Raw genomic sequence first — 20,660 nt, forward strand, 5'->3', positions numbered from 1 at the left:
TCGGTGAGCCAGGCACAGGAGGCCTGAAGAACGCTGGAGGAAGGACTGAGGGCTGGGACTGACAGGGGAGGTCTGGAGCCCCGAGGTACCCCTCCGCGCAACACTCTCACTTTCCCACGCAAAATCTCGTGCTCTTGGCCGGCAATTTCGACTCTTAGTGTGCGGGCGCTAGGACCGCTCGGAGCCAGTTCCGGGGCGGCCCCCGAACTTCCATTCCCAGGATGCCCCGGTTTATTTGCATCTTTCAGTCCCGAGTGACGTAAAGTGAGTGAGGCCGCTCCTTGGCCAATGGATGGCCGCGAGGTGTTAGGACCTGGCCATATAAGGTAAACAAAGCTGACTGCCCAATGAGGCAGCGGCGGGGGCGGGCACTGGGTAGGGGCCGGCGGGGGCGCATCACGTGGAGGGCGGGGGCGGGGCTGAAGAGCGCGGGGGGTTGGGGGGGATGCGGGCTGTGTTTACAGCTCCACACACGCCGTTTCCGGTTGAGGTCGCGGGTTGTGGGGGGCGGGGTGTGCCCAGCATATTTGGAACTGGGGTAAGGGGCTAGGTCGCCCCGGCTCTGATTGACCTTATTCCGGTTCCCCGTGCTGCCTGGACCCCGGTTTCTTTAGTTGAGCAACTCCATTGGGCCCTTACTCTGTGTCTGGCTCTCAACTGGCCCCAAGCGTGCAGAGAACAAACTCTAGTAGAAGGATTGGATGGTGCCTAGGGTGGAGTGGGACGTGTGTCGAAAATCCCTAGGACTGGTGTAGAATTTGCAAGTGTGGAAAGTGCCTTCAGGAAGCAGGGACAGGCCCTGGAGATGGCGGGTTAAAGGCCATTGAAGGGTTTTGGTACATCTGATCCCTTGTCCGCGTTAGAATCACTGTGGCTGAACAGTATGGAGACCAAATGGTGGTAGACAGGTCCAGTATGGTTAGGTGATGTTCTGGGTGTTAATCTGGTTCCAGGGGAGCCCGCCCCTGCCCAGGGCCTTGTTGCAAAATTGGATTGAATGGAGGGCTCTGAGCTTGTTTCCTCATTTGTACAATCCTCATTGCTCTCCCAGGACTGCTCTGGGGCATCTGGACAACTGTAGGAAACCCAAGCCCCATTTTAGAGATAAGGAAACTGAGGCTGGGATCCAGACCTCCTTACACTTGACAGTATTCAGAGCCAGTGTAGAAGACCAGGCACCCAGTGGGCCAGCAAGGTGTGTTCTTGGCACAGGAGGGTGGGCGCTGTCCTGGCAGGGCCCACTGGGGACTTTTCTTGCTTAGAGAGGCAGGAAGTACCTCCCCGCACGTCCCTCACCCTCATTTGAGCACCATTCGGGTACATGCCCAGACTTGCCCAGCCCAGAAGGCACTTTTCCAGGCCAGCCCGCTGGCTGGGGTGGGGCAGGTGGGGACAGCAGGAGCAAAGATCACCCTTCTGCCCCCTGTGGCCCCTGCTTCTGCCTGCTGTGGCCCCCCAGCCAACTTGTTTTCCAAGGGACGGTGGGGAAGAGAAAAAAACAGCCTTGTTTTCAGCCAGGATCAGACTGGCTAGAGAGTGGACTTTGGATTTCTTAGCAGGCTCAGATGGGGCCTGACAGCTGGGGCCAGTAGATGGGGGAGGGCAGTATAAAGCGCATTTCCGGCAGTGCCTTCTTTTTACCTGAGGTCCAGGGAGGTTGAGGCTCTTGGCAAAGTTGGCATTGCTAGTTTATGGAAGGCCGGGGATTCCAGCCTCCTCTCCACAAGTTCATTCTTTCAGTCACCCCACAGATGTGTTTATCAGACATCCATAGGGTGCCTAGAATTAGTCAGGGATTGTGCACCCTCGGAAGGCTTGAGAAGTCTAGTGGCTTGAGGGACTTACACTCAGGCCATGAAGTGTGGCTGGGGTCTTTCTTTGTGTTTCAAAGGCCTGGGTGCTGCCTAACTGAAAGTGAAAGTGACTCAGTTGTGTCCAACTCTTTGTGAATGCTACAGTGGGTAGCCAGTTTCCTTCTTCAGGGGATCTTCCCAACCCAGGGATGAAACGCGGGCCTCCTGCATTGCAGGCGGATTCTTGAACCAGTTGAGCCACCAAGGAAGCCCAAGAATACTGGAGTGGGGGTAGCCTATCCCTTCTCCAATGGATCTTCCTGACCCAGGAATCAAACTGGGGTCTCCTGCATTGCAGGTGGATTCTTTACCAGCTGAGCCACCACGGACTCCCTGAATAACTGAAGGGCCTTGAGATGTGGCCACCGCCTGACCTCTGATCCCTGTCCCTGAACTCTCCTTGCTTACTAGATTCTAGTTGCACTGGACTTTGGGCTCATCCATCTTACTTAGCTTCTCAGGGCCTGCTGCCTCAGGGCTGTTGCACCGGTGGTTATCCTTGCCTGGAACCTGGGCTGACCCACTCCCTCAGAGTTTGCCCGGTTGGCTCTTCTGTGTATTTGAAGTCCTAGCTTAAATGTCACCTCCTCAGAGAAGCCTTCCCTGACTCCCCTAGCAATAGTAGGTCTCTCCTAGTATTTCACTGCACCTCAGGCCACTCCCCTATAGCACCCACTGCATTTTACTTATATACTTGCTCACCTTTAGTGTCTGTTTCCTCACTAGATGTTCCGTATCTGGTGGTTTCCACCATTTAATCTCTATTACCTGGCTCTTTGCCTGGCTCACTGCTTTTCATATAGTAGCTGCATGATAAGTATTTGTTGAGTAAATAAATGAATCAGCCAAGATGTTGATAGTAGAACCAGTATCAAATCAGAAAGTGCCTGTCTTCCACTGGGGCATGGATAAGCACAGAAAAGTATACCTAAAGTCCAAAGCTCTATTAAGAGGAGTGTTTTAATTGATCCAACACCAGCCCATGGAAATGACTGCCCTGGCCACGATCTGGAGGGAGGACTTTCTCTTAGAATTATTTGTCAGTGGGAACATCTAGAACCACAATATGCTCCTTCCCTCCCCACAGGCAGGGAGACTGATCAATTGAATGTTGTGTTGGTATTATCTGTTTGTGTATATATGACTCAACAGTGTTATGTGATTCAACAGAAAGAAATTTGAAGTGAAGGAAGAATGGTTGCATGGGGTGGGGGTATCCTCAGGCCCATCTGGGAGCAAGAGACAAGAAATCTGGTACTGGAGCATTCCTGTGTCTGGGTGATGGGGGTTGGGGGTGGCAGGGGAATGTGACATTAAAAAGAGTGGCCTGGTTCAAATTCCAGCTTTATTACCACTTATCTACTATGCAAACTGAGTGGGATACTTCACTTCTGCCAGCCTCTTTCCTGTTTCTGCTTATTGGGAATGAAAACAGAAACTACAGCAGAGAATTCATGGATAGTGTTCAACACCAATGTCTGGCACATAGTAGCTGCTCAGTAAATGGGGTTCTTGGTTGCACGGCAGAGAGGTTAGTTAGATCAGGCTCCCCCAAGACCTGCACTCTCCCTTACAATCACACAAGTCCTTCACTTCCTTTGACTTTTGGCTTCCCATGCCCCCTGAAAATAGGAAGGTTGGATTCCGGAGTCCTGAAAGGTGTTAAGACTCACTTTAATGTGGACAGTGGTGAATTTACCACCTAAGACTCCTAGCCAGCCTCTGCCCTCCCTAGCTGCTTTATACATATACATATATATATAATTTATTTGTTTGGCTGCGCAGGGCACAGCCCTTGTTGTTGGTTGTGGCACACGGGATCTTTCAGTCTACAGTGAGGCATGTGTAGTGTTTTAGTTGAGGCATGCAAACTGTTAGTTGCACTATGTGGGATCCAGTTTCCTGACCAGGGATGGAACCCAGGCCCCCTGCATTGGGACCACAGACCCCCAGAGAAGTCCTCCAGCTCCTTTCTTAATAGAACAGGCTTGTCTTGGAAAGCCACTTTCTTCTCAGAAGAGCCGTTTCTCACCTGAAAAGTTGGTAAAAACAGATCCTCACTTGCCTGCTTACAGAGTTTTGTGTGAATCAAAAGCCAGGAAAGTAGCTTGAGGAGGCTTTAACTCTAACCCTGATTCTCTTTATTTATAAATATTTATTCAAATGGAAAGTTGGGGAATTCCCTGGCGGTTCAGTTAGGGTCTAACCTGGATTCTTTGAACTTGGCTTAAGCACCCTTAAGCCCTCTCTTCTTTGTGCTTCCGTTTCCCTGTCTCTAAAATGGGGAGAGGTTTACTGCCTCTGCAGGGGATTTGATGTCTTTAAAATAATTGTTCTGGACGTGGAGACGGAGAGATGCCTTGAGTTCTGGAAAAGGTGCTTCGCTTCCCGTGTAGTCACTCCTCCAAGCAATCTTGGGTTCCACCCCCAGCTTTTCTTTGCCGGGTGGCAGGTGAGGGTCTGCCCTCTGCTGGCCGGGCCAGGAGATCAAACCCTAGGAAGTGGGGAGAACCATGGTAGCTCACAAAGGTATTTCAAAGAGGGAGTAAATGGAAGGCGTTGATTCCTCGAGAGGTATCTGTACGAACAAACTATTAAAAAGCCAAAGACTTACGATGTTAGTCTCATGCTCTGGAATGCAAAGGGATGGATAGTTTGCAGGGCGGTTGATGGTCACTCCCCTCTGGACTCAGGTTCATTTGGTTTATCCCAGAGCGTTTGCCAATAACCTCGGCGAGCCTGGACGCGGAGCTTTCTGGGAAGTGTAGTTTCCAGTCGGGCTACCCACGCCGCCGCTCGGCCCCCACAGCGACGAGGGGACTCCATTTCCCGAGGTGCTTCGCGCTCCGGGGGGCGGAGGGCTGCCGTGGCGTCGGGCCCCGGGCCGAGCCGGGGGTGGGGGCTCGGGGAGGCCGTGCGCCCGCGGCCGTGGGCGAGCGTCCGTGCGGCCTGGTCCGGGCCGTGTCCGCGTGAGGACGCCGCCGCCGCCGCCGCCGCCGCCCCCCCATCCTCGGCCTGGCCCGCCGTGCACCATGGGCTCCATCCTGAGCCGCCGCATCGCGGGCGTGGAGGACATCGACATCCAAGCGAACTCGGCCTATCGCTACCCCCCAAAGTCCGGTGAGTGGCCGCCCTGACTCGGGCCTCGATCCCGGGCCCCTGCCCCGGGCGCGGACGGCGAGGTGCGCGGGCTGGAGCGCGCGGGGCGGGCAGCGGGCGGCGGGGCCGGGGCGCGGGCCCCTCGGCGGAAGGTGGGCTGGGGGCTCTGCTCGGCCCCGCGGCCCTCCCTGCAGTTTCACTGTCTGGGGCTCCACGCGCCCTCCACCCAGACCCTGGGGCGAGGGTCGGCCCGGCGCTGACTGCCGCGGCCCGACTGGGTGACCTTGGGTCAGTCAGTTCGCCCCTGCGCGCTGCACACTCACACGGCTGCACACCCGGGAGACACTCGATAGGAAACCTCCGCAAGGACCGGGGTGAGGTTCTGGGGCTCGCATCTGGCAAGGATTTAACCCCATGCCCGGCGCTTTGCTTGCGCTTACAAAGTGGTCATTGTCAAAGGGATCGACATCACTCCATTGCCGGTTTTCTCCTTCTTTGGTGCTCGGTGTGGAGACTCGTCCAGGGTTCTGTTCAGTCTCCCGTCCCGTCTGGACAGAGGCTTAGATCTCCCGTGACCTGGCGCGTGTGTTTAGTGGGTGGGTGGGAAGGCGCTGGGGAGTGGGCCTGGGCCCAAGGAGGCATTACTTTCCTTGGGAGAAGAGCTGGGAGTCCTTGCTGGAGAACCAAGGGATAGTTGGAGGGGACCTACCAGATTCTCCAGCCTCCCGTTTTTGTGCCTGAGAGATGTGGGCCACCAGGAAGGAAGTGACTTTCCCAGGGTCTCAGAACTGGACCAGGAGTCGGACTCCCAGGCCAGCTGTCCCCCTCCCATCCCCCCCCCCACCCCCGCCCCTCCCCACACACACTGCTCTCCTTCCTCTCTCTGATGGTGAGAGTGGCCTGACCTGGAGGTTTAGCTCGGGTTCCTCATGCCCCATCTCATCTGGTCGTTTGCCCGGGAGGACAGGGCATTTGGGCCTAGTGGGGACTTTCAGACTGGGGCCTTTGATTCTGACTTCTGAAGCATTGCAGCCCGTTGGTGGTTTCTTGGCCTCTCGGTTGGCCCGCGGGCATCCCCCAGGCCACATTTCCCCTGAGTATGGTCCAGGACCATGGGGAAGCTTGTTTAAGGTGTGTTCCCTGGGCCCTGCCTGACACTTCCTGGGGGTCTGCTGGAGGCCCAAGAACCTGCATCTAAAACCCATTTCCAGGGTGAGCTGACTGTCGACTCAAATTTGAAAACTGCTTTGCTCTCATTTTGGAAGGGGAAAGAAGGCAAGTGTCTGGGACCACCAGAAATAAACTGGGTGGGGACTAGCACAGTTGGGGCCAGTCAGAGCTGGGCAGAGGGCCATGTTCCCTGATAGGCATGGGAGACCTCCATGCCTTCTTGATCCCTGGCACAAGGACAGGGCAGCCCAGGCTGGTGTGGGGATCCCCTGGAGGCTGACATCCCAGAGCTGATGGAGCAGTCAGTTGTTTGAAGTCATCCTCTTCTGTCTCTGATGTTCTTCCTGGTAGCCTTTGGCTGAGTCTTCCTAGTCTTAGGCAAGCCACCCAGCCCGCTGGGTCACAGTTTCCTCATCTGTAAAATGGGCTGCTCCTGTACAGTGCTTAGCACCTAAGACGTCTTCACAAGTCAGCTGCTATGTTGGCTTATAGAGGAAACTAGATGATCCATTCAGACTCTGATAGCAGTTAGCTGTGGCTTGGCAGGGACAGCAGTAAGTTTAAGGTGGTCACCTGGGACCAGAGCAAGTCCCTTCAGTGGGGCATTTGGAAAATAAATCACATATGCAAGGCACTTAGAGCACTGCTTTTGGATTCTGCGTGGCTGACCTTGTTAATCAGTCCAGACACCTGTACCGATCCTGGATGCCCGAGTCAGGCACAACTAATCGACTGGGGCTGGCACCCAAGTGAATGCCATGCGCACCTCGGTTTTGCTGCCAGCGAGGTTAGTGCCCTCCTGGGCCTGTCCAGTCCGAAGGCTGTCCTTTCTGCTTCCTTATCCCTCGGGCCACCTTGTTCTGGGAGGCAGTTGGGGACCTGAGCAGGACTTGAGTATGTTTCCTCAAGAGTGGGCTGTGGATGGAAGGGGGGTTGAGATGATTTTAGGGACCCATGGACTGTACAATCAGTTTATGAGAAGGTTGTTTTCTTTTCAGGTCTCTGCCAATTTTGTTGATTGTGTTATGGACAAAGAATCAGTGGAAGCTAGAATTTGCTTGAGATCTTTCTAAAAAATTTTATTTATTAATTTATTTTTGGCTGAGCTGGGTCTTTGTTGCCGCATGGGCTTTTCTCTAGTTGCAGCGAGCGGGGGATGCTCTCAAGTTGGGGGACTCGGGCTTCTCATTGCAGTGGTTCTCTTGTTGCAGAGCACCGATTCTAGCTCAGGCTTCAGTAGTTGTGGTTCCCAGGCTCCAGAGCACAGGCTCAGTAGTTGTGGCGTATGGGCTCATTTGGGCTTCCCTGGTGCCTCAGCTGTAAAGAAGCAGCCTGCAAATGCAGGAGACAGCAGGGATGTGGGTTCGATCCCTGGGTTGGGAAGATCCCCTGGAGGAGGACACAGCAACCCACTTCAGTGTTCTTGCCTGGATAATCCTATGGACAGAGGAGCCTGGTGGGCTACAGTCCACGGCTTGAACCTATGTCTCCTGCATTGGCAGATGGATTCTTTACTACTGAGCCATCCAAGAAGCCCTGCTAATATTTATTTTTAACACCTCTGTAACATTGTCCAATTTTTTTCTGACTTTATTGAGATATAATTGACACATAACACTGTATAAGTTTTAAGTATATAGTCTAATGATTTGATATGGGTATATATCTGGGAAATGATTATTGCAATAAGGTTACCTGTGTGTGTTTGGGGGGGGGGTGGGGAGAGGACTTTAAAAAATCTCCTGTCCAATTTTCTTTTGCTTCAAAACTTTCAGCATGCACTGTAACAGTACGTAGCTTGAATTTAACAGCGTTCACTTTGTTTTCATTGTATTTATTTATTTTACTCATAACAGCTTTATTGCGGCATCAGTCCTGTGCAGTACAACTCATTCTTTGTAAACCTCTGATCTGGTGACTTTTTGTAAGCTTACAGAATCGTAAAGTCGTCAGCACAGTCAGTTTCAGACCTTTCCATCACCCCTTAACGTCTCCTTGCCTTGAGCCTGTTCACAGGCGCTCTCCGCCGTCACCCCCACCCCTGCCCCATCCCTGATCTGTGTTCTGTCTTTACAGTTCGCCCTTCCTGGACATTTTGGATGCTGGAATCAGCCTTTTTGTGTGTGTGTCTGGCTTCTCCCTCTTAGCATGACGTTTCTGAGGCTCACCCACGTTGTGCTTTGCTGTGTGGTTGGAGTGCGTTTTGTCTGTCTGTTCACCAGTTAATGTACACTTGCCGTGTTTTCACCTTGTGGCTCTTAGGAGTCATGCCGCTCTCAACATTGTGGACGCTTGTGTGGTGTGTTCAGTTCTGTTTGGTATACACCTGGGAGTGGAAGTGTTGGGTCATCTGGTTAACCTTTAGAGGAACTGCCAGACTGTTTTCCATAATGTAATGGTTGCTTTATTTATTCCCATCAGCAGTGTGTGAGGGTTCCAAATTCCCAGCATTCTTGTCAACCCTTATTATTGTCTACCTTTTTAATTATAGTTGTCTTAGTGGGTGTAAAGTGGTATCTCGTGGTTTTGATTTGCATTTTCCTGATGACTAATGCTGTTGAGGTCTTTTCATGTGCTTGTTGGCCTTTGTGTATCCTTTGTGTGCTGGGTGGGGGGCAGGTTAGGGATGGGGTGGGCGTGGCTCTATTAGGCTTGTTCACTTTTTAAAAGTTGAATTGTCTTATTTCTGAGTGGTGAGAGCTCTTTATGGGTTCCGGAGACGGTGATACAATTCATGTATCGGCTCTGTGATTTGTAAATGTCTGGCAGCCTGCGGTTGTCTTTTTCATTTTCTTAATGGTGTGTTTTGAGGAGCAGTTTTAATTTTGGTGAAGTCCAGTTTATCATGTTTCTTTTTTTTTTTTTTGGCCACACCCTGTGGCTTGTGGGATCTTAGTTCCCCAAGGAAGGATTCAATCTGGGCCCTTGGCAGTGAGAATGTGGAGTCCTAACCACTGTACTGCCAAGGAATTCCCCAATTGTTTTAATGTTTAATGTTTTTGGAATTATACCTTAAAGATCTTTGCCTAGCTCAAGGCCACAGAGATTTTTTTCTCGTATCTTTTTTTTTTTCTTAAAATTTTATAGTTTTAGCTGAAACATTAAGGTTTGTGGTCCAGTTTGAGTTAATTCTTTTAATGTATAGTTTGAGGTCAAGATGTAGGTTTTTGTGTTTTTACTTCCAGCATGTGGATATTCAGTTACTTCAGCATCATTTGTTGAAAAGACTTCTCTTTTCCCATCACATTGCCTCTGTACCTTCATCGGCGATCAGGTCACACAGGTGGCCGGTCCCCAGCCGAGGGCTGGAGCAAGCGTCGGGACACCTGGCTGGAGCCCTGCAGGAGAAGGGTGCCTCTGCCAGGGGAAGCCTGGGTGCACAGGGTCCCCTCGGGAGCGCCTGGCCGTGGGCTGCTGCTCCTGGGGGACTCGAGTGTCTTTCTGGCCCTGTGTGTCTTTGCGGCCCCGCCCTGGTGTGTGAGGGAGGTCACGGTAGGGATGGGTCGCCCAGGAGGAGTGTCAGGAGGGGCCGCCAGCCACCCGACCCACCAGCCCCTCACTTGGATGTGAAATGCGCCCTGGACCTGAACCTTTTGTGTATCAGGTTCGTGTCCTTTCAGACCATTTTCTCCTCCTGTATCTCATTGGAGGGACTTCCCTAGTAGCTCAGACGGTAAGGAATCTGTAACACCGGAGACCCGGGTTTGATCCCTGGGTCCGGAAGATCCCCTGGAAAAGGGAATGGCTACCTACTCCAGTATTCTTGGCTGGAGAATTTCAGGGACAGAGTAGCCTGGCGGGCTACGGCCCATGGGGTCACAGAGAGTCAGACACGACTGAGCGACTGGCACTTTCACTATCTCATTGGAACTTTGCCATGTCCTCGTGACACTAGACTTTTGTTCTCTTTGGCAAAGGAGCTAGAAATCAGACTGTGCCCTTTGTCTCCCAGCACCCGGGCCTGCACACGGTTGGTGTTTAATAAATGCTTGTGCAGCCGGCCTTGTAGAAAACACCCCCCTTCTCTAGTGTGCAGGCTGCTCGGACTGGGCTGCACCTTTTTTTCTTTTTTCAAGATTTATGTGACTGTCCTGGGTCTTAGTTGTGGCATGTGGGATCTAGTTTCCCGATCAGGGATTGAACCCAGGCCCCAGGCATTGGGAGCTCGGAGACTTAGCCACTGGACCACCAGAGAAGTCGCTGGGCTGCATCTTATTCCCTGGGGTGGCAGCCGGGGGTCCATGGACTTCTGGGCCCGCCACCACGCAATGAGGGGCCCGCTGTGCATGCCAGGAGACTTTGGGTGTGTGCTTCTATGTTGGTGGCATCTAGAGGTGTCTGCTCGTGACCGCTGCTGCCTGGGTTTGCCCTTTCTGGGTGGGGCCTTGCTGACTCTGGTTAGTTTGGTGTCTAAAGGAAAGAACCAAGGCAAGCGTTCCAGACGAGGGAGGACTCTCTCTGCCCCCAGGGGACCCTCTGGGTCCCTGGGCCCCATCATTGTCCCGGGGCAGTGAGCCTCTGTGCAGAGCCCCGAGGTTGGTGGTGGAGGGGCAGGGCTGGGGAAGAGGCGCACCCGCCCTCGGTGGCCTCACCTTCCTGCTCAGAGCCCCGTGCCATCGCTGCTGGCATCGTGCCCCCTGCACCGTTCATAAGGCAGAGCCAGTTCTGAGCTTCAGCTCACGTGAACTCGGTTTGGATTCTGTCATTGAAAGAGCTGTGTAAAGAAGCTGTATTTTCCGAACTTCGGTTGTTAACATTTTTTGTTAAAGAGCAACAATGAACCTTTCTGCTTTAGGTAAAAGCGGAAACAAAAACCCTTGCAGGTGGCAGTGGGCATCCAAGGGCCTATCTCCCTGAAGGAGAAGCCGTGGGTCGCTTGGGTTTGGAAGCCTGCGGTGGATGCTTGTGCCCTCTGCCCGTTGCGGTTCGCTGTGTTGCCTGCCCTCGGGGTTCTGGGGGCCTGGGGGTCTGCGCATCCTTTACGTGGCTCCTGGGCTCCGCTGTGCTGCCCCCCCAGCTGGCACCAGGGGAGGAAGCCTGGGCTTGTGCTGGGCAGGCTGGCTGACTGGTGGGCTTTTCGTCCCGTGCCTGGAGCTTGGCCGTGGCGTGGAGGGCCCGGCTACCCAGGGTCGAAGGGGCACGGGTGTGTACTTCCTCACGGTTGGGGTGGCCTTGCTATGGTGACCACACACACAGGGTGGGCACAGGCGGAGCTCGGCCCAGCCTTGGGAGAGGGAGTCGCCTCCTGCCTGTGGAGCCGTGGCAGGAGGGGCCCTGGATTTGGGGTCCAGAGGCCTTGCGCCCTGAGCTGCCCCGTGACCATGGCCCGGTTGGTCGCCTGCTCTGAGGCCCCACTTCCGCGCCTCTAGGGTTAAGTTAACCTCTGGTGCCCGGGCCCCTCAGTCCAGACTCCGCAAGTCCATGGGAGCTGGTGGGTGGGACCCGGCCTTGGCCCGAGTGTTCCCAGGCCTGGCAGCTTCCTGGGAAAGTCCTGCACTTCCTGGATGACCTGCCGGGCAGTGACCACCGCCGCCTGCCTCACCCCCCAGCTGGGGGCCGGTGGCCAGACACCGGCTCGGAGCCCCGTCCAGTGGGCCGTTCCCGTGTGTTTCCGTGTGGTCTGGTACAGGCGTCGAGCCTCACGTTTCTGTGTTATTTTGTGAAACGAGGGGCAGTGGGCCTTGCGTGCTGCCCCCGCACGTTGGGTGCGGGCTCAGTGAACAGCAGTGGAATCGCTCAGTTCTGCCAGCTGCCCCGGCGTCTGCCCGGCTTCTGGGAGCTGGGGGAGCCCAGCCCACCCCTGCCTGGCCCGCACCCCAGCCGTCTACAGACGAGTCGATGGCGTGGAGCAGAGTGGGGGTCCCTCGCTGTCTAGAAATCACAGGCTGACTGTCCCTGAGCTGGGAGCCGGGCACGGCTGCGGAACAGTAGTTTCTCATCTGTTCATCCCATGCGGTGTCGGCTTGGTCCTGGGTGCCCAGTGCCTGAGATGTTGGCCCCCAGAGAGGGTGCTGGCTCCCCCCGTCAGCCCTGGGGTCCACTGTTCAGATAGTCTCCACTTTCTGTTACCCGGGGGTCCCGTCCCTGCAATTCTGCGATGGCCCTGAGTGACCGGATGCCCTCGGTGCTTTAGGAGGACCCGAAAGGAGGAACTGTGTTCAGTGCTGCGGAAACTTGCGGTGTGTGCACACATGTCCGCGCTCAGTGTCACATACGAGCAGCCGCAGACCCTGAAGCCCCGGTGCCCCCCCCCCCCCAGTCTCTGCCCCGCTCCCTGGGAGGCCCGCTCGGGCTCCAGCGGAGGTGAGTCGTGCCTGCTCCTGAACTTGGTACAAAGGGAAGCGGGCGCTCTTGGCTCACGTCGGGCGACGCGAAGGCTGAGGCTGTGAGCGGGGCGGCAGCCAGTTTCCTGTCGCTGCCACGTGACGCCCCGGCATCTGTGGGTTCAGCCGTGAGCTCGCATGGGGGGCGCTGGGGGGGCTCCAGTTCGGGCTCGTGAATGATGCCGCTGAGGACACTCTTGTCACTGGCTTCTGTGCCCACCAGTCTGATTTCCTTGGGAGCCCTTGGCTTTTTCACTTTTTAAAATAATTGCAGTGAATTCCACGTGACGGTTGCCATCCTCCCCAGTGTAAGTGTGTAGTTCAGAGGCATTCAGCACGCACCCACGGCCGTGTGGCCAGCCCCACCGTCGTCCTCCTGTGGAGCTGAAACTCCGTCCCGTCGCTGCCTCCCCCAGCCCCCGGCAGCCACCACGCTGTTTGCTGTGTCCGGTCCTGACGACCCCGAGTGCCCGTCCCTCTGGGGCTGTTTCCATTCCTGGCCGTGGGTCTGGCCCCCTCAGGTGGCGTGTGTGCGGAGTCCGAAGCTTTTGCAGTGTGGTGGGAGCCTGTTCACACCCCCACCAGAGCTGCAGGGATTCTGCTTCCTCACCGTGCGTGTGTGTGCACGCGTGCACGCGTGCGTGCGTGTGTGTCCTGTTCTGTCGCTTTTCCTTTTAGTATTAACCATGGATATCTTGTGGCAGTTTTAATTTATTTATTTTTACTTAGACTGGGTATGTTTTTGTATATAGATTACCATTCATTTGTCTTCCTCTTTTTGTGGGATCTTTTGCATATTTAAAAAAAATAATACTGGATTTGCTCTCTCCTCACTCAGTGGCAGGAGCGTGTTCCTGAATGCTGTTTATTTCGTTGTGAGTTCTCTGGAGACTGACTGGCGTTTACACCAGCTCTGCCAAGGGGAACACGCACTGACAGCCGGGGCGGGGGCGGTCTCCGGAACCCAGGATGGGGATCCCAGCCCGGGAGGCCAGGAGGAGGAGACAACGGAGCCCCGTCTGCCCTGGCCTCCGTGTCGCCAGGCACAGAGTCGGCTTCACCCCCAGGGGCCCTCAGGGACCAAGTCCTGCGGTCCTGGGCCAGCTCCCATGGGTGGGGGCTGAATCTGAGGACGGCCCGGCACAGTCAGGTGACCGCGGCAGCCCCCAGCTGTGTCAGCGGCTGGGACTTGCGTGTGCTGGTGCCCGCCGGGGCCCAGCTCCGCATGCGGAGGCCGTGTCCAGAAAAGAGGTGTGTGTGTGAGCTGGAGAGGACGCCTCCCCCCGAAAGAGGTGGGGATTCAGCAAAGCGGAGGCTTTGCTCGGTCAGAACCCTTCTCACTCACTGTTCTTCCCTCCATGGAGGGCGGGTACGAGCTTTTCACTTACCTTGTCCACTCTGGTACGGCTTTGGTGTGGCAGGGAGGCCAGGAAGTACCGCTGTTTATCCGGTGTCTACTCACCCACGTGAAGCTTCTTTGCACGATCGGCTCCTTCTGTTGTCAGGGTGTTCCCAGCGGCCCTCCATCCGCAGCCGGTGTTGTTGACCGAGGCCTCCTATTACCCGCAGTGGGGACGCCGAGCCGCAGGAGGTTGGGCTGCACCGAGTCCCCCAGCCCGAGCGTGGGGAGCAGAGGAGCTGTTCCGTGCATGCGTGTGACCGCGACTCTGGGGAATCCTTGAGCAGGCCACCACGGCGGGTGGGCCCAGGGTTCCGGCTCCTCTGAGTTTTGCGGCAGAGGTTCGAAGTCCGAGGGGCTGTCCCTCACCTGGCGGGTGATCTCATGGGCCTGGAGAGGCTTTCCGCGGTCAGCCCTTTCTGCAGACGGTGCCGTCCTGACCCCTGGGGGGCAGGCCCGGCTGGGGGGGTGTCAGCAGCGGGTGTCAGCAAACCAGGAACTTCTGTGCGGTGGTACAGCGAAAAGGATTTTCGGCCGGTGGAACGGATGGACTGTTCCTGGCCTTCTTGCCTTTCCTGCTCCCCTCTGTCCGAGTGGGACAGACTCCCGGGCAGCTCAGTGAAGCCCCCATCTGGCCTCCCAGGTTCCAGGGCAGTTGCGTTTCTTAACAGGGCCCCCGGGTGTCTCAGTCCATATCACAGTTTCTCTGGCAGGGGCGTCGTGATTTATAATAAGAAATATATATTTGGTCTTCATCTGTTTCTGGCACAGAATTCCTCAAATCCTTGGAACTTCCTTGGGGAAGAGTGATACCATGTAATGGGTGTCTTTTAATCTTCTAAACAGACCCTTTGCAACCACAGCTGAGTTTATATTAATGAAGTGACCTTTGTAAAGTGTGACTGAGCGCCTGAGCATGTGTGCACACACGTGGGTCCAGGGGTCTGTCCTCATCCCCTGGGGCTGCTGGAACGCAGAGTGCTAGCAAATTCCTTGTCTGGGGGGCCCTCTTCCGGGTTTTCAGACAACCGCCTTCTGTGTCCCCACGTGGCGGGGGGGGGGGTGCTGCTCTGTGGGGCCTCGTTTACAAGGGCACTGACCCTGTTCATCAGCGCTCCGTCCTCATGACACGATCACCTCCCGAAGGCCCCACGTCCTGACACCATCACGTTGGGGCTTGGGTTTCAACATGTGAATTTGGGGGGGGTGGACACAAACATTCACTCTGCAGTGGGGTCTCAGACTCTGGTCTCTTGATAAACTCAGGTTTTGATAGCACTCTGGGTGCATAGCCAATGTTTTGGGGAGAACATAGAGGGTGGTGGTTTACGTTCCCACTCTCTCTGCACCTCGTCAAAGATGCCTGACTGTTTGGTGTGGATCCTGCCCAACCCTTTCATTCACTTGAGTCCGGCTCACTCTCCACGTTGACCAGCACTTTGCCTTTTGACTCTGATCCCAAGGAGATTTTTGCATGTCCTGGCACCTAGCTCCTTAGCAGGGTTAGTTCCTTTAAGAAACTAGAATGTTTCCAATTTTCATTTGTAAATGATGGTCACACACACGTGCACAGCCAGACGTGTGAAAGTGAACACACAACACAGAAAGGAACCCCAGAAGTCTGCTGCCCGCCTCCACGGGTTGTCATGGAAACAGCCATGATTTTCCTCATCCTGGAAGACGGTGAACATGGGTAGGCTTCACACCTGCCCTGTCCTTCCACGGCTGACGTGTGTCAAGGAAAATGGTGGAGTGCAGGGGTCCCGGGAGCCTCCCGGGAAGGGCTCTCATGGTCTCTCTCTGTCATCCAGGTCACTGGGACGCCTGTAAGTAGGGCAGAGTCTGAGTCCCTTGGGCAGAGGTGGGGTGAGCCGTCTGAGGCCGAGTGTGTCTCGGCCCCACAGCAGAGAGGGGACAGAGGCGTGGATTTGTTTTAGCCATAATTTTAAAAACTACAGTTGATACTCTGTAGTTGGTATAGTTGAATTCCATGAACTATACAGTCCATGGGGTCGCAAAGAGTCGGACACGACTGAGCAACTTTCACACACAGTTGATATAACAGCAAAGGCTGGAAATGGTGTGGAGAAGAGGGAGCCTTCTTACATTGCGGGTGGGAATGTAGCAGACCTGGGTTCTGTCCCTGGGTCGGGAAGATCTCCTGGAGAAGGAGATGGCAACTCAGTCCAATATTCTTGCCTGGAGACTTCTGTGGACAGAGGAGCCTGGTGAGCTAGAGTCCACGGGGTCACAAAGAGTTGGACATGACGAGTGAGCACATACATATGATGTTCCGTAAAACCAGGGGTGTTATGTTTATTTAACTTGTCACCACTGTATTCCTTTTCTCTCACTGCGGTTTACTCTGGTTCCTGGTCCACACATGGGCTGTGAGTACACCGTGGCCTCATACATCCTGTCTGGGTTCTCTCCCGGCGGAGCCACTAGGCTGGACTCCTGGTTCTGAGCCTTCCGGCCTAGGCAGCCTTGGCTGTGTCCCCTGTAACCAAGGCTGCGTTTCTTAGGAGGGACACTGGGATCCACGCAGGGCACCCAGCAGAGCTCGAGGGCCCAGAATTCCCTCTGGCTCACAGAATCCACAGGGCCCTGTGGTCACCCTGCCTTTCTCTGTGCCAGAGAGAAAAGGGAGACAGTGGGCAGGTATCAGATTGGAGAGCTTGGGAGAGGTGGGACTTCCAGCCTTTCCCCAGCGAGGCTGTGAGCTCAGTCCTTTGAAGCTGACCCGTGTCCGAGGCCCTGTATCCATCTATTTTTATAAGAAATGTGGATTTAGTGCTTAGGTATTCACGGCAACCCACTCCAGTATTCTTGCCTGGAGAATCCCAGGGACAGAGGAGCCTGGTGGGCTGCCGTCATTGGGGTCGCACAGAGTCGGACATGACTGAAGCGACTTAGCGTGCATGTGTGCATTCTGGGGATATTTAGCCTCAGGTCTCCTGCGGGGAGTTGGGCAGGAAGGAGATAACTCAGATCCACACGGTTTAGACTGTGGTCAGTGCTGAAGTGAAAAAGGTCCTTGGAGTTCAGATTTGAGGTGGAGCAGGGTGCTGACTTAGTGTGGGGGTCAGAGAAGGTGTACTCGTTTCCGGGGTGTGTGTGTGTGTCTTAGTCGCTTAGTCAGGTCCGACTCTGTGACCCAATGGGCTGCAGTCCGCCTGGCTCCTCTGCCCACCAGATTCTCCTGGCAAGAACACTGGAGCAGGTTGCCGTTTCCTTCTCCAGGGGATCTTCCTGGCCCAGGGATCGAACCCTGGTCTCCTGCATTGCAGGCAGATTCTTTACCGTCTGAGCCTCCAGGGAAGCCCACTTGTTTCCTGTGGCTGCTGTAGTGAGGTGCCTCAGACCCGGTGATTTAAGGCAGCAGAATTTATGCTCACTGCTCTGGAGGCCAGAGATCCAAAACCGAGTGTCCACAGGGTTGTTTTTTCTGAAGGCTCTGCAAAAGGCTCCTTCCTTCCCCCCAGCTTCCGGCAGCTCTGGGCTCCCTCGCCTTCTGGCTGCCTCACTCCAGTGTCTGCTCCGCTCTATGTGTCTGTGTCCACCTCGCCCTCTTTCTCTTAGAGGCCGGTGTCTCTGGCTTTAGGACCTGCGTCCTGTCCGACCTCTGAACTTAACTTACACCTGCACGTATCTCTATACAAGGTCAGGCACACAGGTGCCGGGGTTGGGGCCAGGACATGTCTTTGCCGGGCGCAGAGCTCAACCTGCTGCAGAAGGAAGCGGTGTCGGAGCGGGATGAGTCCCTGAGCGGGGAGGGGGCGCCCGGGCCGGTGGAGGGGCTGCTGGGCCGAGAGGTGCTCCCAGGGGCCCGTGCTGGGCCTCGTCGTCTCCAGCCGCATCTGCTTTTCCCCAGGAAACTACTTCGCATCACACTTTTTCATGGGAGGTGAGAAATTCGACACCCCCCACCCCGAAGGTTACCTCTTTGGAGAGAACATGGACCTGAACTTCCTGGGCAATCGCCCAGTCCAGGTAGGTCTCGGTGGGCTGGGCATGTGGGTGGCGTGGCGAGGCTGCCAACTGCCAGTGGTCACCAGGTCTCCTCCCCGTGGGACAGAGGTGCCATCCAGACGCGTGCGGGAGGCCTGGGCTGAGGGCGGGTACCTGGGGACAGAGCAGTCATCCCTGAACCTGGCATGTCCAGTCTCTGGATTTCATCCCAGGCCCCACGGGTGACTGTCTTTAAAGAGAGAAAAGGTCGTCCACATTCCATGGACCAGTGGGCGAGAGATGAGATCCAAACAGAAACGCAGAAAAATGGCCAGCGCCATTTCTGCAAGTTTGCCCCCATGAGTCCCCAGAGAAGTGACTTCTTGCGCTGTTTTTCCTTCATTCTCAGCCCTTGTGGCACCTGCCTTGTGCCCAGGACTCTCCCAGGGGCTGGAGGCAGGGGTTTAGCAGGAGGGGTGCAGATGATAAGAGAGCATCCGATGGATGGAGAGCAGAAAGCGAGAGAACGAGGGTCTGGGGGGTTGCTGAGCAGGGACCTACCTGCCCTGGGTTTTGCGTCCTGAGATGATGGTGCCCGGCACCAGGAGGGGGTCAGGCGGGGGACCCTCTCTCAGGAGTCATGACTCGGCCCCTAAGGCTGCTGAGTTGTGGGCTGTCGTAGCCGTGGAGCTGCCTTGTGGTTGACACAAAGTCTTGATTCTTTTAAGTGATGGGGGCGAGGGCCCGGGACCCAGAGCGCCGGCCCCGCACTCGCAGAGCTGGCGGGGCCTCCACGCCCCGCTGAGCTGCCCACCCTCCCGCGTCCACGGCAGCAGGCAGGACCTGCCTCTGTGTCCTGCAGCCTCGGCGCTGACGCGGGGCCTGGCCCGCAGGCCTCCTGCAGACCTGTTGTCCCATGTGACTTGCGTTTTGAGACCACCGTAGCATCACCTGCATTGATGCAGACATGCTGGGTGCCCGTTACCTGGCTTCCCAGTGACAGCGTTTCCCAAGACTGTGTTGTCACCAAGACTGACCTCACTCCCACGCCTTCCAGAGACTTTTGTGTGTGTGTGTGTGTGTGTGTGTGTGAGAGAGAGAGAGAGACAGCACGCGCGCGCGCGCACGTGTCCCCACCTGAATCTGTACTGACCGTTGTCCTGGCCCAGCCCTAACCTCTGCCCCAGGGACTCCGCAGAGGGTCCTTCCCAGAACTGGGGACCCAGACAGCTCGGGGCGGTTCTGGTCACAGCCGTGCCCCGTGCTGGCTGCATCACCTGTGGTTCCTCGGATGCGGATGAGGGTGGTGCTGTCCTGTGGTTGGTGTGAGGGCCCCGGGGTGACCTGGCAGGGCTGTGACCGTCGCCTCGATGAATCCCTGTTTTCTTCCTCCGCTGAGCGGGATGCAATTCTCTTTCCCTCCTAGTTCCCTTATGTCACGCCCGCACCCCACGAGCCCGTGAAGACGCTGAGAAGCCTGGTGAACATCCGCAAAGACTCCCTCCGGCTCGTGAGGTGGGCCCCCCCGCCCCAGGGGTGCCCTGCACTTGGGAGAGAGTGGTTCCTGGCCCGCCTGCCCATGTGCAGAATCAGGCATGGAATCAGAGCTGCCCCGGCTGAGGGCGGGGCGCTGCAGCCTGTAACCCAGGGTCTCAGCCGGCGACTGTGCCCCTGGGCCGTGGGCCAGGTCTGGGCACAGTCTTGGTTGTCACAACTGGGGGTGGCGGGGGCAGTCCCTCTGGCCCCTGGCAAGCAGGAATCAGGGTGCTGCTCAGCACCCCACAGCTCACAGGACGCCCCCACCACGCTGGGTGATGCAGTCCAGACCTTGGGGGGCTGAGAAACCGCCTCCAACCTGGGAGACCAGAGGCGCCTGGGCTGTCCCCAAACCATGAGGACGCGTCAGCCTCCCTTCCTGGGGCAGGAGGCAAGGGAAGGGGGACCCTGCAACGTTGGGCCTCGTTGTCCAAGCGCGGCATGGCCTCCACGTTCCCCGAAAGGTGGGGCATGGCCCCTCACCTGCCCTGTCCCTCTGTGTCCCCCGCAGGTACAAGGACGGTGCCGACAGCCCCACTGAGGACGGCGAGAAGCCCCGCGTCCTCTACAGCCTGGAGTTCACCTTCGACGCCGACGCCCGGGTGGCCATCACCGTCTACTGCCAGGCAGTGGAGGAGTTCCTGAACGGGACTGCAGCGTGAGTCCCCCTGCGGCTCCGGGCCCAGGCGCCCTGCTGTGTCTGTGTCCTGTCCTTGAGCTGTCGGAGGTTTTATTTGAAATAAGGGTCCTGCTGGCCCCAAGAGTCCGAAGTCTGCAACTTCAGCAAGACTGTGGCGGGGCTGCCTCCAGGCTGCAGGGCCAGACCCCTGGCGGGGCCCGCAGACACGTACCCACCCCAGTCCTGCTGGAGGAGTCCCCTCGGAGGCCAGATTTGGTCGGGGGCGGAGTGGTCAGTGCTCTGAGATCTCAGGCTTTGAGTCCCTGATCATGTAACAGCCCCTGCCCCCGCCCCCATCCCCGGGGCCAGTCTCACAGCAGACCCTCAAGAGTGTCCTTTGTCCTGGAGACGGAGTGAGGCCCCAGGGACAGCAGGTGTGGGTGGGGCGGAGGGAGACAGGTGAGGGTTGTGTGTGGGACCCCTGCGGAGGGGGAAGCCCGGGTTTTATTAGGATGAGAAGTGTGTATGCTGCCTGACCCGGTTGTTCCTTTTCTGGGAGTTTTTCTGGGGGACGTGCTCGCATACATGGTCAAGATGTTGGAATAGTAAGATGCTGGTGACCTCCCGGTGTCCGCCAGTGGGGGTCTGATCCCATCAGTCAGTGTAAAACTGCGGTGGAGCCCACGCAGGGTCCTGAGAACACGGCATCT

General features: G+C 56.3%; 1 protein-coding gene across 4 annotated transcripts in view; it reads left to right on the top strand.

The window, feature by feature from the left end:
* Positions 1–4,788: 4,788 nt before the first annotated feature.
* The window catches only part of MGRN1 (mahogunin ring finger 1), a 36,109-nt gene continuing 20,237 nt past the window's right edge, over positions 4,789–20,660 (top strand). For 2 of the 4 annotated variants that reach the window (XM_061152756.1, XM_061152754.1), the window contains exons 1-4: positions 4,789–4,973; positions 17,719–17,837; positions 19,222–19,310; positions 19,843–19,989. In XM_061152756.1, coding sequence (XP_061008739.1) covers positions 4,886–4,973; positions 17,719–17,837; positions 19,222–19,310; positions 19,843–19,989 — 443 coding nt within the window. In that variant the 5' untranslated portion in view covers positions 4,789–4,885. The remainder of the gene's footprint in view (positions 4,974–17,718; positions 17,838–19,221; positions 19,311–19,842; positions 19,990–20,660) is intronic. The other 2 variants (XM_061152755.1, XM_061152753.1) reach the window with 1 other exon arrangement.

This window comes from Dama dama, chromosome 10 (assembly GCF_033118175.1).
Source record: "Dama dama isolate Ldn47 chromosome 10, ASM3311817v1, whole genome shotgun sequence".
Lineage (NCBI taxonomy): Eukaryota > Metazoa > Chordata > Mammalia > Artiodactyla > Cervidae > Dama > Dama dama.